Below are 17645 nucleotides of genomic sequence, written 5' to 3'. Positions count from 1 at the left end.
CGTACTCCTTCGTCCCGAAAACCTAAGCCACAGAGAGGACCTCACGAAGGGTTACAGCCGCCTCGCGGGGCGGAGAACACCAGAGAGAAAAGAGCTCTCCGCCGGGCGAGGAATCCGCCGGGAAATTCCCTCCCGGAGGGGGAAATCGACGCCATCGCCATCGTCATCGAGCGGGACATCATCTCCATCATCATCATCATCATCTCCACCATCTACACCGCCATCACCACCGCTGCACCTCGTCACCGCTGTAGCAATTCGGGTTAAATCTTGATTGTTTGATAGGGGAAACTCTTCCGGTGTTATTCTATACTTGTTGTAGATGCTATTGAGTGAAACCATTGAACCAAGGTTTATGTTCAGATTGTTATTCATCATCATATCACCTCTGATTGTATTCCATATGATGTCTCGTGAGTAGTTCGGTTAGTTCTTGAGGACATGGGTGAAGTCTAAATGCTAGTAGTGAATTATGGTTGAGTAATATTCAATGTTATGATATTTAAGTTGTGGTGTCATTCTTCTAGTGGTGTCGTGTGAACGTCGACTACACGACACTTCACCATTTATGGGCCTAGGGGAGTGCATCTTGTATTCGGTTGCTAATTGCGGGGTTGCCGGAGTGACGAAACCCGAGCCCCCGTTAGTATATCGATGCGGGAGGGATCGCGAGGATCTCGAGTTTAAGGCTGTGGTTAGATTTATCTTAATTACTTTCTTGTAGTTGCGGATGCTTGCAAGGGGTATAATCACAAGTATGTATTAGTCCTAGGAAGGGCGGTGCATTAGCATAGGTTCACCCACACAACACTTATCAAAACAATGAAGATTAATCAGCTGTATGTAGCGAAAGCACTAGACTAAAATCCCCGTGTGTCCTCAGGAACGTTTGGTCATTATAAGTAATCAAACCGGCTTGTCCTTTGTGCTAAAAAGGATTGGGCCACTCGCTGCAATTATTTCTCTCACATTTTATTTACTTGTATTTTATTTATCTGCAATATCAAAACCCCCTGAATATTTGTCTGTGAGCATTTACAGTGAATCCCTCATCGAAACTGCTGCCAACATCTTCTGCTCCTCGTTGGGATCGACATTCTTACTTATCGAAGATACTACGATACACCCCCTATACTTGTGGGTCATCAATCACCTTTTCAGCAAAGATTGATAAAATACAATTAAGTTTCGATGCTTATGAGCCAATACAAGTGAAAATCCTGCACCACTTCATACAATTAAATCATCGGTAATGTTGTTATCTAACACACAAAACCATAATGGCGGAAAGATGTTGTTTTAGCCCCGACATAAGACGTCGGCTCCAATGTGAAGGGTGCCATGCACCAAGCTCCTCCGGCCCACCAAAGCCCATCGGCCGCTCTCGGGCCTGGTGGCCGTGCCGCCGTGAGCGTCGCATGGGGCGCTCCCTGCACCTCCGCCTGCGCCGAGACAGCAGCGGAGCACCATGCCTCGCCGCCAGCTCACGGTGCAAGCGGGAGTGGACCTTCTGCGGCGCCGCAAATTTGGGCCCATTTAGGTACAGAGGCGAGCATCCACGGAACAGGGAGAAAAAAAGCGGCGTACGCCAGCTCACGGTTAACACCGACTAATCCTTTTCCCTTTCCCCGATCGACCAGTCCAAGACGTCAAGACGAGACCTTCTTCGGCTCCGCGGCTCCGCCACCGGAGCGCCGCCAGCTGCCATGGCCGCTCTTCCTCCTCCAGCTCCGTGTCCGGGGGACTCTCCCTCCACTCCTTTACCACCTCCAGTTCTCCACTCCTCTACTCCTTTACAAATGGTGGGAAGCCAAGAGATCCAGCGACGGCAAGGGTTTGTTCCAGCGGCGGCTGGCACGGACGGCTTGGGGAGGGTGGGCAGCCAAGAGATCCAGCGACGGCAAGGGTTTGTTCCAGCGGCGGCTGGCACGGACGGCTTGGGGAGGGTGGGCAGCCATGGCGGTGCACCACAACCTGTCACAGACAACGGAAGCGAACCACATCCTGGTACGGATGGCGAAGGGGGAAAACAACCGCAGTGCAAGAACAAGAATGGAAATCGTCGCAAGAAGCTCACCGAGAGCACCCTCGGCCCCACCATCATCAAGGTAGCTATCTTGGTTACCCTCTGTTGCCATGGAATTAGTTGTATACTTGCCTGCAGAATTAGTTGTTTGGCAATGATAAGATTTCTGAGATCATTTGTGTGGCTGTGGTGATTGTTTCGTTTGGTAAAAGAGCGAATTGTTGAGCGAGAGAAAATACTTTGAGGCGTATGTATGCCAATGACTTGTACTATGAGTTTAGAACCCTGGGATTTCTTGGCACTTTGTATCACTGTATGCATCCATCAGTTAACTGTGTCAAAGCTATTGCCCTGTATTTTGGGCTGGGATAATACATATACATGTATTAGGTGACATACTGTATTTCAGATAATTCTGTTTCTGTTCTGGTTCAAGAGCACATGCTATTATTTCTGTTTTCAGAGGTTATGGCACGCTATTGCTGAATTCTTGAATCTGCAAGGGTAAATAGCAATGTATACAAATTGATAGGCTATGTATGGCACTGTATTTCTTTACTGTCGGTTGTTTTTCTACTTGAGAACTTGGGGTGAATAAGGTAGTGCAAGATACCAATTTTCTAATTAAGTAGCTTGCTGAGTCCATTAACCTCCAGTCCTCCAGAGCCCATATTCAACCATGCATAGCATACACAGGTTATACATTTGTTAAATGAACAGCTTGAAAGGTTAAAATGCTGAATTTCCAAGTTATGTAGCACATGAAACTGAATTCTTCTATTCTTGATGTTCATTTTTCTGGTCCAATCTTCACTACTGTAGGTAAAGCCACTCTTTTGCCCGTGACGTATTGGCTATCCCTGCCTCAACTGTCCCTTCTGAGTCGGCTTTTAGCACCGGAGGACGCGTCATCAGCGATTATAGGAGCAGCCTTGCGCCCACTACTGTTGAGGCTTTGATTTGTCTACAGGATTGATTTAAGGCACCGGTATGTATTTTTTTCCCTTAAGTTCTTTTCCTTTGGCTCATGTAATATTTTCTTGTGGCTAATAAAATTACTCTTACACTTTCAGACGATAGGAAGAATGAGTAGGAATTTGTTTGGAGCTTTCCTTGCATCATACCAGGTACCTTAAGTTGCTCTATCTCTATTCCCTCTGTTGTTTCTAGAGAAATAGCTCTTGTCTGTCCTTTGGGCCTGTATTGGCAACCATGCTATGTATTGGCAACCAGAGCTAGTAGTACAAGTGAAGTGAGTCTATTTCTTCTCAATTTTTAAAATATAATGTGGTACTTAAGATCAAAGCTTAGCATGGAACATTACCTGTGCTGATTTCCTTTCTATACTTTTAAAATGATATTGCAAAGCTTAGCATGGTTGAATTGAAGCTTATCATGCGCTGTGACATTATTGCTGCTTACTCTAGTTTCACGATTAGTAACCTCAAAGTTTGTCTGCTTTTGTCTAATTAAAGCTTGCTACTTTGTATGCATATTGGTCAGGGAACTTGTGGCAGTCTCTAATTAAAGCTTCCTACTTTGCTGGTGTGTGATGTTCATGGTGTGTCCCTCAATCACAATGAAACAAGATGAATGGTATCGTCGGCAGTTTGAGCACCTAATCCAAGGAAATTTCAGCATCCCCAATTAGTTCCGAGTCAGATGTTTCAGCTTCCTACTTATATGGCTGTGCTTGGCAGCTCCTGTCATATCGACACTCATGTTGATGCAACCTGCCTTCTTTCCTGACATGAATTTGAATTTAGTTGAAAATGAATGGCTTGATGAATATATATTTAGTTAACTAAATGTGCTTTTTCTGTGATTTCTAACCTGTGGTGCTCATGGATCCTATACTGTTGAGCTATTTTGTTGATTATTAAGCTGGTTGGACTTTGTTTATCTTGGATGATATATATTTTTGCGTGCATGCTTGTATGATTGTGCAATATGAACTGATGCATTTTAAAAATATCTAGTCTCTTTTAAAAATATGAAAACGTACGATTACTTTTGTCTGATCCGATCAGTGACATTGTATGATGACTAATCCACTGATGTTCCACACTTTACTCCAAAGCATCGATGTCTCGATCAGCACTATCGTACAAAATTAGGACGAAGAACGTGCTTATGCATAGCGGCACCCATGTCTGAATTGTCTTATATTTAACGTAATTCTTGTAGTTTGCTTATGTAGTTGTGCTGGGCTGGAGCAACAGAAGGATTAGTGCGAACTCATACGAACGAACGAACGGCCAATGCGCGGCGCCAGGCGGCGCACGGCCAAGCTACATACGCGGCGCGCGCGGCGCCGCAAAAACGTGCAACTCATACGCGGCTCATACGCGGTATACCGCGCAAAAGGTGCGGCAAATACGGCGCGGCTGCGGGCTCCTGCGGAGCGTCCCGCTTGCACCCTGACCGCCAGCCGCCACTCCACCCTGTTAGAAGTAATCGAGATGTAAATCGAGAGAGACAACAAATGATTCAACTATCTTCTTCATTGATCAACAAGAGATATTTATACAGGGTTTCCCGTCTGTTCGGGAAGTCGGTTACAAGAGGAGGCGTCTGTAGGAGATGCCTGTTAGATGAAAAGGTGTCTGTACAAGTAAGAGGCGTCCGTACGGACGGCGGTGGTTTGGGCACTAATTAACTGCCTATGGCAGTTAGGATCTAATCCTAACACTCCCCCTTGCACAAAGCAACGTCTTGTATCCCTTGTATAACCTTGATAATATTCCATGTAGTCTTGATGATCTTTGAAGCTTATAATCTCTCCTCTAAAAACCCTGTGGGAAAAATATGAGGAGACTAGTGTGTATGATATGTTGCTAAAACTCCTTAAAAACCCAGTGGGAAAAATAAGGAGAAAATGGTGCAACATATAATGGTTGGATATGCTGTTAAAACTCCTTCGAAAACCCAGTGGGAAAGTAAGGAGAAAATAACACAGCATATAATTGGTATTGTCTCTTTGTTAACTCAATATGAGAAAAACCTTGTAAAAGGGAAAAACCCATAGAGTTTAGAGAACAATATATGTCGTATATACTTTCCTAAAAACCCCGTTGGGTAAAACAGAAAATATGACATATCATCTTGTGTTGATATTACCTCATTAAAAACCTTGATGAGAACCTGTGTAGTAAACTCATAAAGGGAAAAAGAGTGTAATATGATGCTTTGAACATGATTGATTCAGGAAGATACTCCCCACGATTCTTGCAATTTTGGAAGCCGTCGCATACCAATTCCATAAAATACTTCTGGAACGTTGAAATTGGTAGAGACTTCGTGAACAAACCAACAACATTATTGTGTGATTTGACTTGCAAGATGTTTATTCCCCAACTCTTCTGAAGTTCATGGAGATAAAAAAAATCTAGAGGCAATATGCTTAGTGATATTGCTCTTGATGTATCATGTTTGCATCCATGCAACACAAGCAACATTATCTGTGTAGATAATGATTGATGGTTCAAGAGAACCAATACCACATGACTCATATATGTGGTTTATCATTCCGTAAAGCTACACGTGTTAACGCGGCTTTGTATTTTAGAATGATTGGTAGGCGCGATCACCGAGTCCGTCTCGAAGACATCAATGGAGCGACAATTCTACCATGTTGATACACATTGTGGGGATCATTCAAGTAGCCAACATCAGTGTATCCTGATGATACTGGAGTTCAGATTTCTCTGAAATTACAAGAATATGTCAAGTAATGTGTGGTGCCTTGGAGATATCGAAAGATATTATTGATTCCCAACCAATTGCGTTGGTGGGTCCAATGGCACTGAGATATGGAACTTCAAGTTCCAACATCCCTTCTACATCATCCCGTGGTTTGAGTGAATCTTTCTCTACGTCTAGAGATCGAACAACCGGCATGGGAGATAGATATGACTTGTCCATTTTAAGTTTCTCCAATATCTATAATATATGCAACTTGGTGTACCATAATACTTGACTGAAGTAGCTCGACTCGTAGTATCAAGCATTGTTTGGGTTAAACCAAATTCTTCATCTCAAATTCCGTCTTTAGGATGATCACGTGCCTCATCATTGCAAGAGAAATACTTGTGTATGACAAAAACGCATGAGTAATCATCATTGTAGGAGTAATTTTTGTGTATAAAGAACTCACTACGTCGGTTGTACCAAAATGTACCGACAACAATAAGCCATGTGGTGACTTATTGATTATTACACAATACATGTCGCATTTGCGTTTCGATTCGGACAGAGATTCCATCGGGAACCATACATGTCGGAATCTAGTGACCCACATGGATATGTTGTCACTACACCTATCAACTGCATAGATAGATGATTTTGTACTGCCAATGATATATTTATCGGAACGAGATTTCACTCATGTCTGGAGGGTAGGTCTCGGATCTGCTGGAAACCCGACCTTATGCTACAAGCCTTGCTTTCTCACCACCATGTATTTCTCATTCCGTTTTCGGAAGAAAGAACATTGAATGATCCCATAGGGAATTCATTTGGAAGAGCGAGGCTATATCTGCTTGGATTGCATCCTTTGATGAGTTCAGTCCTAGCAAGTGTGTTCACACTCTGCCATGGCCATGGTCTTTGGATCTGAATCATTGTGAAAGTTGTTTGCAATCAAACAAGAGATGTTTGTCGACAGTTGTAGGCTTTGGTTATGTGATTCTCCAGAATCGATATAGTTGGAGCAAATATCATGCACCCATGATGACTCTTCGTGATTTCCCAATACGCGTGAGTGCGGGTGTTCCGATGTCCCAGCCGAGTGTGTGCAAGCTGGAGCTGGGGTTGTGGAGGTTTCCCTTCCACTTGGGTGTATACTACCCATCGGGTGTTCATCAACGCAAGGTCGACTTGCATTTGTCGATTTAGAGGATTCCTCGATTTCCTTTGTTGCTTTGCAAAAAGCTAGATCCTGGTCAGAGGCCGTACTACTCCCCCTCTTTTTATGAAACAGGGAGTTGAGTGGTTTTTATTGGTACCTCCACTCTTTCGGGCGCATTTCTAACCGGATTGAAAAAAATTGTAACACCTTTGAGATCAGTAAATGAATCTGGCAGGTTATTTGCATGTGTTGCAAATTTATGAATCCGAACGTAGAGTCCAGATTCTTGAGTACGTGGTTATGAGGAGGAACGTGAAGTCCCAATTAATTTCCTGGCATTCGATGTGGTACTTGAAATCTCCCCCTAATGCCTGGAAATGATCCTCCTTAAATATAAGCAATCGAGCGTCTTGGGCTATGAATACATCCCTTATGTGGGGTTCAAGGTGCTTGGGTTATCGACGGATATACTGTACCCCACATAGATCCCGCATATGTGGGCCCATGACGTACGCTGCGGTGGTGAGATCGGTACGCGTGAAGCGTTTCCGAACTTACGCAGATGGGAAATGCTCGGAGGATTTCCACGTATCAATTGCAGAGGGGAAGTACTGCTATATACAGTTAGTCAGTAGCAGCGTGTAAAACTGCATGACTCCAATGTAAAGTTGGTAAATTGCAATTCATTAACATGGGTCTTGCAATGAGAAAATCCTTTTGATCAGAGACGAAACCAAAAACAATTGTGTATGGACACATAGGACATTGTGCTGAACTTCGATCCTCGGAGCCATGCACAAAATAGTGGAGGCATGTGAAGAGAATTGTGCAACAATATTTGTCCATTTGAATTGTTTTAATTCGATCTTTAGTCCAAACAATGGTTGGTTGGGACCACAAATATCACCTTGAATGTGTTCAAGGAAGTGATCCACTGGCACAATAGTGCAACTAAATCTCATGACTAGGAAAGTTTAGCTCATGCAACACATGACCGATGGAATTGCATTATATGCAACATGTGCTACGAGTTGGATGTACGTGCAGTTCAATCCAGACAATAGAGCGGGTACATTTTCATATACTTGTTCCACATCCATCGGATTGGCGCTCGTAGAAATCTATATATATAGAATCGAAGAAGTTCCAATATGGAAATCTTTATCAGATATATAGAATGTATACAATCTTATTTATATCAGAGTGCTGATACAATATATATGTTCTACTACAACAACATAAATGGACATTAATAAAGCGACCACCAAGGAGATAGTGGGACTAGACGAAGTCTCCAAACATGTAGGTTGAGGCATACTCAACTATCATGTCCTCCGTTCTGTAGGGTCCTTTGACGGCTGGAGAGTTACGGTGGTGTGAGGTCCAGAAGGAACGTCTCGCGAACTACCAGCTCCATCGGCGCCATCTGGATGAAGGTTGAGGTTGGCTTCAAACCTTTTCCCTCGAGGTGTGTTGCGGCCATGGGATTGCTGCAGAGAATTGCCAGATGCTTCGGGGTCTTGCACTTGTTAGTAGGATGCATGTAGCACCCACACTTGTCACAAAGCTTAGTTTTGTCAAACTCTGGCTTTGCAGTGCCTTTCCCATGGTCTGAGTTTCTAGGCTTCATGTTCCGGTTGCGCTTTTGCTTACCATTGAATTTGATTACTTTCCTTTGAAAGTATCATCAAACTTGTGTCCGTTCGCGATGTTCATATGAACTTCAGGCAAAGGTTGGGAACCAACCGGACACTGAGAGCCATTCTTAGCGAGTAGCTCATCATGCTTTTCAGCCTGAAGTAGGATATGAATAAGGTCGGAATAGACTTCATAGTCGCGAGCATGGTATTGCTGCTGGAGGATTCTGTCAGATGGGAGCATAGTCGACAGAGTCTTCTCTATCTTCTCCGCATCAGTAGGTTCCTTCCCGCAAAAGCGCAACTTAGAACTGATCTTATGAACCTCGTGATTGTACTCTCCGATGGACTTGAAGTCCTGAAGGCGGAGGTGAGTCCAATCATGGAGTGCTTCTGGCAGGACAACTGCCTTCTGCTGTTCATACCTCGTTTTGAGGGCCTGAAACAGGGTACTAGGGGATTCCTCCTCCAAGTACTCAGACTTGAGATCTGGGTGAATATGGTTCCTTATAATGTATAAGGTGGTATATTCCTGTTCTTCTGTTAGTGGCATGACTCCGGTCGGCAGTGGATCCTGCTCAGCCTGGATTGCACGCACTATCCCACGAGATGCAAGAGCGATCTTCGTGTCCATGGCCCAAGTAGGGTAGTTGTGGCCATTGAGGGCGAGTGCCTCAAATTCTCGAGAGCCATCGGTTACTTACATGGGTAAACCAGAGATTATTAATTTACACTTGGTAAACCAAAAATCATCATGGTTATGTTGTAATGAATGTTGCAAAATTAATGATGATTTCAAGATGTGGGCTTGAAACCATTAGTGTGAACTTCAAATTGTTAAGTATGACACGTTGTAGATACTCCCCAAAGAAAATTTCGGGGTCCATCTCTCAGCACTAGAGAGTATAATCTGATAAAATCAGTAGATACCCGTATTTCTAGTACCTTATGTCATAACTTAATAAAATGTATGGAAGAGCACTTTTTAAGCAATCAAAATGTCAATCATGACAAAATGTAGGCTTAATTAGTAGTGGTAGATAATCTGCAATGCAGTAGATCTACACACCACCTTGTGATCCCAAAACATCAATTTGAGGAAATCACTTTGAATTTTGCATATCAATTCTTGCTGCGTATTGAACCAAAAGTAGCTCAATTAAGATGAATCGATTGCCTTATTTGCAAGAAATTAAAATCTCAATTGCAAAAATAATAGACGTAATTAATTTCAACATGTGCGCACATGGAAATATATTACATCACATACATTTTCGGGAATACCCAGTACCCTAACTGAATTAAATTACAGAAACTAATAAGCTGTAATTTACAGAATCTAAAACAGAGTTAAAACTACTGCTAGATTTACTGGTAAGCTAAAACTGATATACACAAAGTATTATAATCAGTCAGAGTTAGTGAGCGGTCCATAGATGTGCTTCTAGGCCATACGAGAGGATAAGGGAAAAACGAGAGAACAGATATTTCTATTCCACTGCGTCCTTATCCGGGATAAGTTATCCCCAATTCAGCTCCCGTCTCCTCCATGGCAGAGCACGCGACTCCACTAAATTTCCCCAAGCGCCCCTGCGAGCCGGCATCGGCTGCCTTCACCTGCGGGCGGAGGTGCTCCTGTCGCGGATGCCCTCGTCGGAGGAGTCACCGGGGAGGCGGGCGCCAGGCGCAACGCCGTCCGCGCGGCCCTTCGGGAGCTCGAGCGCGGCCGGACTCCAGGTGCGGGCGCGATGGCCGCGGCTACAAGTTTGCGAGTCCGCCGACGGGCTGGCCAGCGGGAGGCCGAGGGCCAGAAGACGGCGGCGAGCGCCTGCGCGCGGTGAAGGAGGTGGCGTGGCCGGACGCGACGCCGTTGAAGGCGCCGTTCATGAGCCCGAGCGCCGCGGGGCTCCGTGTGCCGGAGCGGCCGGTCGACGGCGAGCTCGCCAGCGGGACGTCGACGGCCAAGAGGCGACGGCAAACCCCCGCGCACGGCGAAGTCGGAGGAGCCGGCGTCGAGGACGGCAGGCGCGGTGCGGCTGCGTGGACGTCGACAACCGGCGTTGGCGGCGCTGTTGGTTCCAATCTCCACGCCGGAAGCGGCGGAGGTCGCGCTGGCGGCGCTGGAACCGGCGAAGTCCGCCTACACCATGGTGGCGGGGGCGCTACGAAGCGGCGGCGACGGCCGTGGTTGCGGTTAAGGTGAAGAAACAGGGACATCAGACCTTGATGCATTGTTCTATTTCTCACCTTCTCTTACCCGTTCTTCCTGTTCTTGTTTCTTCCGGCGAGTTCGTCGGAATCGGAATAGCTCAGATGCAGAGCGTGCTGATAACGTGTTAGAAGTAATCGAGATGTAAATCGAGAGAGACAACAAATGATTCAACTATCTTCTTCATTGATCAACAAGGGATATTTATACAGGGTTTCCCGTCTGTTCGGGAAGTCGGTTACAAGAGGAGGCGTCTGTAGGAGATGCCTGTTAGATGAAAAGGTGTCTGTACAAGTAAGAGGCGTCCGTACGGACGGCGGTGGTTTGGGCACTAATTAACTGCCTATGGCAGTTAGGATCTAATCCTAACACACCCAACTCATAGACCGGAGCCTCTGGCTCGGCTTCCCCTCCCCCGGACCACCAACGCCACCACGAGCCGGTCACCACCACGCGAGATAGGGCATCCCCCAACGAACTGCAGAAATCAGCACTCCTAGCAGCAGTAGCATCCATGTTCGAAAGCATTTAGACGATCCAACTGCGTCCGACTCAGGTACGATGCAAAATCTGACGGCATCGGACTGCATGACCGGCTGCCTCGATGATGGAGGTGACGCGTCGTAAGTGAATCGTACATGAAACATCGTGTGTATGCTACAGTTTGGAAATCCAAACTGAAGTGCTCTCCCTCTAGGGATAACATTGATGACTCAACTCGGAACTGCAGAATCATGTGAGCCAAGATAAAATTCTTATGGGCCATTTCCTACAACACAGCAGGGTCTGGCAAATAAGCTTCTACAGTTGAAGCAATTCTGAGCCAGTTTTCCCTAATCACGCCACCCGCATGTACTTCAACCTCCGCGGCCCGCCATATATCTATCTTACCTCAGAATAATGAATTGCACGTATGTAATGAACAACTGAGAATGATAGGGGTCATTTCACGCGACAACCACAATCTAGCATCATGACAAGTTTAAAACAGAACACGATCTCAGAAAACAGGATTGCAAAATAAGATGGATGGTCTGTGTCGATCAGTCTTGGTGGAATAATGGAAAACTACACAACTGAGCTTGAGCAATAAGGGTGCCTCAAGCTTAGGCTCAACAAAATGTAGGCATCTCACGACACTCAGCAGATCCATACTAACACAGATGAAGTCTCTTCAGCAAAGTAAGCCCCACAACGAGAACATCATGCCAACAACGCGTACGATTAGGGGGCTGCTGGTGCTACTGACATCTCATGAGCGGTATTTAGGCCTTGAGTTCTGCATATAAAACACAATCACCATTAGCTCACACTTGCTAGGGTGATATGACCATATGACAGCGCTTTTGCGAAGTCCTTTGGAAATACCTGAATCCTTGGCCTGCTTATATGCAGCGAGTCCATCTTCACCAAATTCTCAGCATCGTCAAGCTCAATCACGGCCCTGATTACCGCATTTGACAGATCTTTGTCTTCACTGGCGTCAAAATAGCATCCTCGATCTTGCGCATCTTTGACTATCTTCTGCCAAACAGATTTGCTGTTGGACAAAGTCATCCCATTTCCTACTATCCATAAACAGTGCCTAACAACAACCAACAAATAAGTTATTCCTTCTGATGATATTTAAAGACTCCTTTTGAATTCTGATGACATTACAAAGATGCCTTTAAATTTCATTCAAACTATGTCGTTTTCAACACCATATTATAACAGAATTAATTGTCAAAGATAAATTTGTAATACTCCAAAGAGTATATATTTTAAATTGAATTTTGCATGTACCCTGGAATCAAGCCACCAGAAAACTTACTTAGCCCTTGTCAGAGCAACATTGGTCCTCTGCATGTTTGTAAGAAATCCAACAGAACCAGCCTTGTTGCTCCTCACTGTTGATATGATAATGATATCTTCCTCTGCACCTTGGAAACCATCCACAGATTTCACTTTCACAGAGAAACCTTCATGCTTATTGTAGGATTTTCCGAGTTTTTCATTGATTGCTCTAACTTGAGCATTATATGGGGACACAACACCAACAGAGATCTTGATTCCTGTAGAGAATGACTCTGCAATTAAGAGAAAAGGAGAATAAACATTATACGTGCAGTGAGCCAAGGTCAAGGTCCTAGTGGTTCAAACTATATGCACATTAGGGAACATCATACTTATTTCTCCTTCTCTTTAAAAATACTTGGCATGTATGCTTGCATGCAAACTTAGCTGACCTTTTCTCTCTTTAGCACATATTTCTCTTACCCCTCTCTTCAACATTTGTTACTGAAAACTAACTTATCTCTCTTAGTATTCCCAACAAATTGATCCCATAAATAGCTCATTTCCATCAAGTAATGTATTGGTTTCATGACTTTCTTTATCCATGTGACATACTAAAACCCAATCTCTATGTTTTCTATAACAAATTTGAGTACTTCAACTAAAGAATTAATATTGATGATTACCTTTGAACAACCTCTGCACTATCCGCGAAACTGCAGCAGCTTCAATTGTGTTTTTCAGGCTACGACCGTGCTTCTCAGTTGTTTCATGTCCTCCATCTACATTTATGAACGAGTACGACCCAAAAACATCACTTGCTAAAAACCTCTTTTCATAACTTTTATTAGTGACATTGGGACCGTCAAATATCTTGCCATCGTAAAATGTAACAACTGGAAACCTGCTTATTTTTGGGTGCATCCTGTATTGCACATTCAGAAGGTGCTTACCATAGCCGAGCATACTTAACCTCTCAAAAACACTTCGCCCAAACTTAGCATTGTCAGATATCTACAGAATCACATTACAGGTCAATATAATGTTTTCAAATGGGAAAATTGGGCAAAGAGAGTTGTCAACACACAAAGCTTACTTTACTTTTCACCAGAGCAGGTAACTGATATTCGTCTCCAATGAAAACAGCTTGCCTTATGCCAGGCAGCTGCAAGGGAATTAAGGTCTCGCACTCTTTGAGCTGTGCAGCCTCGTCAACAATCAGCAACTCCACAGGATTGAAATTTTCAGGCTTCATCAATCCAGTTATATCAGAATCAGAATTGTCCATGGGCACATTGTACAACCTGAATGAGCTAGAAACTGTACAGAGAATACATTTTGCTCGCTGCAACAGATACAGTTGGACAGACCTCGCGCTGTAAAAAACTGGAACCTCCAAGTTTTTGCGAAGATATCGTAATTCTTGCACACACAGGGATCTGGCCAGCTTGAACTTAGATTTACTGCATGTGTTAGTCCGCAGACATGCTAACTGCTCAGGCCAGGAAACAGGATTACAGTCCTCTTCTATCTTTCCCTCAAGAACTTCATCTGGCCATATATCATCATTATCCGTATACCAATTTACCAATGCATGGAGAATTTCAATCAATTCATGCACTTCCAGCATACACCGAAAACTCTGTCCTGTTTCTGGATTTCTTGGGTGATCGCTGTACAGTACCTCAATGCAATTGCCCAAATTCTCTGAAAGTATGTTGTAACTACCTTTCAAATAATCCTTGAATGGTAGTACTCCGAATGCTTTGTTTATAGCTTCAGAGTCATACCATGCTTCATTATGGATTGGCTTGCGGAACACCAAGAGAAGTGCGATAAGATGATCTTTGGAGATGGGTTTGGAACATAAATCAGAATGTAGGGGCAATGAATTGCCCTCCTGGTGCAGGAGGAGTTTGTCCATATCCTCCTTAGGAATCTCCTCCTCCATGGCCTTGATTGCCTCAAGAATATACTCAATGTGCAGCTTGTACTTGGTCACGGGATTCTCTAGAAGATCGATCAGTGAGCACAAGCAATGCCTCCAACCAGTGATTGGGACGTAACATGGCAACAACCGCTTTGCACGCGAGTCAAGGAATACCACAGAAAGATCATGACTATCATCTATCTTCATCCTATCTTTGTTCCCAAACAGGACAATATCGTTCAGAAAGCAGCCGCTGCCATCTGAAGACTCTCCAACAAGCCTGACAATCCGAGATGCAACTTCCAGCACAGCAGTATTGGTTGGTGCACAGGTAAGTATCCTGAAGTCCTTGATGAGCATTGCCCACAGGATAGTGCTAATGGTTTTTGTTTTACCTGTCCCAGGGGGTCCCCATATGAGTTTTAGGGAAGGTGAGTGGTTCTCCATTGCTGAGAAACAGTCTGCTACTGCATTCAGCTGTGAATCATTTAAGTTGAACTTCTCAAGGCCAAGACCATCAATTGATCTATGAGCAGAATACTGAGATATTTTGGAACATGACGAGTTGTCAACCATTACCTTCAAGGCAAAATGGGGAAGTAAATCATTTATCTGGAGCAATGTATAAACATTACTGAACTATTTAATGTGCTGGAAAGCAGAAACATTTGCAGAAGTAATGTTAGTGCAGAGAAAATCTTGCATAGAGAGCTACAGGTTGCCAAAGCATAATGACATAGGAAAGTTGATATCAGACATAGGAAAGTATTAAAAATGACATAATTATTTATGCATGTAAATAACTGGTATACCCTTTGCTTGTACTGCCACGCTAGATTAATGGTACCAGTACTAGTCCTCCTTTTCGGATCACCTATTTCCATATGAAGGCAATCCCATATACGGGTGTATGTCTTCATATTTATGAGACACACAGCAAATGATGGCTCCATAGGTATTTTTGTTTCTGGATCCACTTCAACAGGAATAGCAGATGAAAAACGAACAATACAGCAATTGGGTGGGAAATCTCCATCTTCGTTGTCTTCACATTTCAGAACTGAACCTAACACATATGTTGCCTTATTTTGTTTCAAATCAGACACATGATGCGGTTTTTGCAAGGACACAACTATTATGTCCCCCTCTTTGGGATCATATACCTCTCTCGACTTCTGATCCTTTGATGGCTTGGAAACCTCAAAACAGAATATTGATTTCTCATCATCAAGCTTCTCCAACCAGATTATTTGTATGAAGTTTGCCTGAGCATAACAGTCCAATGACGAGAAGAGATCAGCATGCATTTCTTCAATTAGAGGGTATTTGAACGAGTCCAGATAAGTGTGCAATGACATGAAGGTATCCGGTATGCTCTTGACCTGCGACGAATTTCCACACTACTTCATCAGTTCTCATTCTAAGTAAAATTTCAGCAGTCTATGATCCATATGAGAGGAACAATGCAATAGACTTTTAGACAGTTCGGGTGAGGTCGACTAGTGGATTTAAAACATATGTTTACACTGGCATGCAATAAACACAACATGAAAAAACCCATTTTTTAATTAAAAAAGGATTCAGCACTGGAGTAATATCAGAAAAGAAAGAAACCAAGCCTATGAAATGAGCAAACATACTAAGCGCACAAAGAAATAATCCATATTATACAAGTTACCGTCTTGCCATGGTGACTGGTGAGTCCTTCATCCACATGCGGATATTTTACAAAGAAAAGCGCGATTCTGTAGAAAAAAAATCTTGCTCAAACAGGGCTTTTCTGTTTGGCAAAACAACGAACACCTAGTGTACAAGCTCCGGTCACCACCCTTATATCACGGTAAAGTAAAAAACTATAGATGAGAGAATCAAGTGCGCAAAGAACATCGACTAGGATAGCGACGAGAGCTGTCCATTGGAGGAGCTCGACTCACGATCTCCCTGGTCAACGACGCATAAACAGAACAGGAGAAGGCACACCGTTGAATGGGCCTTGCCGAGCGGATAAAGAGCCTAGATGGGCATTTGACACAATTTGGCCCAGAGATTCTTCTTTTTTAGGGGAAAAGGTCTGTAGCCCAAAGATTATGCTGCCTTTTAATAGCTTTAATAGGGTTTTTTTGTGTTCTAAAAAGGGGCTTTTGTACAAAAGAACATTTTAATCAGCTAGTGCATCTCTTAAAAATCAACTACTATCCTCTAAAAAAATTAAAAATCAACTACTACTACATTCTCCTAAAAATCTCAAAACAACATTTTATATTATATGTTGTGTTAAAAATCAACTACTATATTATGTTCCCCTCCCAAAAGTGAAGAATCAACTGTCATGCAATTTTTGAGAAAAAACCATAAATCAGCAATAATACTCAATAATGTGTTTTCCTGAAAAAGGATTCCAGAATATAATTAGCCATGCATATTTTACCCCGTAAGTCCAGTCCGTAACAAATCTGCCAGTAACTCCAGCATTTGCGCATGGAACAACCTTCATATCATCATATGCATGTTCCTCCCATCTAAAAACTCCCGATTAACACAGAATCAAAGTTCATGAGTTTTTTCTACGGTAAAAGTTGATGTGTTTACACTGCATTCATCTTAAAACGGCAGGAGAGGATGGCTTACGAGATCAGCCAAGCCCAAAAGAAGGCAAAAATGCGTGGGATTGTAATGATCGATCGAGAGATGTTGGAATGCTGGTCTTATTTATAGATTATAGAAAACAAGTTAAACAAGGTGAGAATGAAGACGAGCGGTACGTCACCTGCTTCCTGAGGAGGTCCCTGTTGAAGATATCCTGGACGGACCAAGAGAACATTTTTCTCTCCAGGGAGCCGAGATCGAACTTGCAGAGCTTCCGGTCATCTTTCACCACGGCATCCCAGTAGCTGAGCACGGACTTCCTCCTCCTTTGCGACTCCTCCTCCGCCTCTGCTGCACTATGGAGGTCCTCGCCACCGCCATTCATTGTGGTGCCGCTCTCCTTGCCTAGCTCTCGGACGCTTGCTAAGCTACGAGTAAGAGGAGAACCACGGGCACAAGTATTAATCAGTGTTGAGCGTGTTTAAGTTGCGTTGGGCCGTTGGAATCCCCGAGATGAAAGTAAATGCGGGCGGCGAGCGTGCCCAACTCTGTGCGAAGTGTGTCCCTTCCCGATGGGTGTTGCTTCCACCTCACCGCCAAACGTAGCGAATCGAACGCAAGATTCCCCGGAT

At 43.8% G+C, this 17645-nt stretch overlaps 3 protein-coding genes across 3 annotated transcripts; 1 reads left to right on the top strand and 2 right to left on the bottom strand.

Moving 5' to 3' along the window:
- Positions 1-1715: 1715 nt before the first annotated feature.
- On the top strand, positions 1716-3236 carry LOC124669453. Its single transcript, XM_047206067.1, has 2 exons — positions 1716-2108; positions 2849-3236. Exons 1-2 carry the CDS (start codon positions 1800-1802, stop codon positions 2870-2872), a joined length of 333 nt encoding a protein of 110 aa, XP_047062023.1. The 5' UTR covers positions 1716-1799; the 3' UTR covers positions 2873-3236.
- An 8787-nt stretch (positions 3237-12023) lies between these two features.
- Positions 12024-15003, bottom strand: LOC124671448 (helicase sen1-like). The gene is made up of 4 exons (XM_047207817.1): positions 13594-15003; positions 13184-13511; positions 12535-12790; positions 12024-12306 (listed from the first exon to the last, which is right to left on the bottom strand). The coding sequence occupies exons 1-4, from the start codon at positions 15001-15003 to the stop codon at positions 12024-12026; spliced, it is 2277 nt and encodes a 758-aa protein (XP_047063773.1).
- Positions 15004-15279: 276 nt separating this feature from the next.
- Positions 15280-17398, bottom strand: LOC124671447. Its single transcript, XM_047207816.1, is given in 3 exon segments — positions 15280-15323; positions 15326-15809; positions 17195-17398. Coding segments are annotated over 3 exon segments (732 nt in total).
- Positions 17399-17645: the final 247 nt, after the last annotated feature.

This window comes from Lolium rigidum, chromosome 7 (assembly GCF_022539505.1).
Source record: "Lolium rigidum isolate FL_2022 chromosome 7, APGP_CSIRO_Lrig_0.1, whole genome shotgun sequence".
Taxonomy (NCBI): domain Eukaryota; kingdom Viridiplantae; phylum Streptophyta; class Magnoliopsida; order Poales; family Poaceae; genus Lolium; species Lolium rigidum.
The sequence above is the reverse complement of the archived record's forward strand: the minus strand, read 5'-3'. Positions and strand labels throughout refer to the sequence as shown.

Bases quoted from the DNA above. Each gene is read 5' to 3' on its own strand.
- LOC124669453 (XM_047206067.1), top strand. From the start codon at position 1,800: ATGGTGGGAAGCCAAGAGATCCAGCGACGGCAAGGGTTTGTTCCAGCG. The intron at 2,109-2,848 runs GTAGCTATCTTG...TCACTACTGTAG, and splicing joins TCGGCCCCACCATCATCAAG to GTAAAGCCACTCTTTTGCCC.
- LOC124671448 (XM_047207817.1), bottom strand. From the start codon at position 15,003: ATGGTTGACAACTCGTCATGTTCCAAAATATCTCAGTATTCTGCTCAT. The intron at 13,512-13,593 runs GTAAGCTTTGTG...GTGATTCTGTAG, and splicing joins CTGCTCTGGTGAAAAGTAAA to ATATCTGACAATGCTAAGTT. The intron at 12,307-12,534 runs GTAAGTTTTCTG...GGTTGTTGTTAG, and splicing joins GTTGCTCTGACAAGGGCTAA to GCACTGTTTATGGATAGTAG.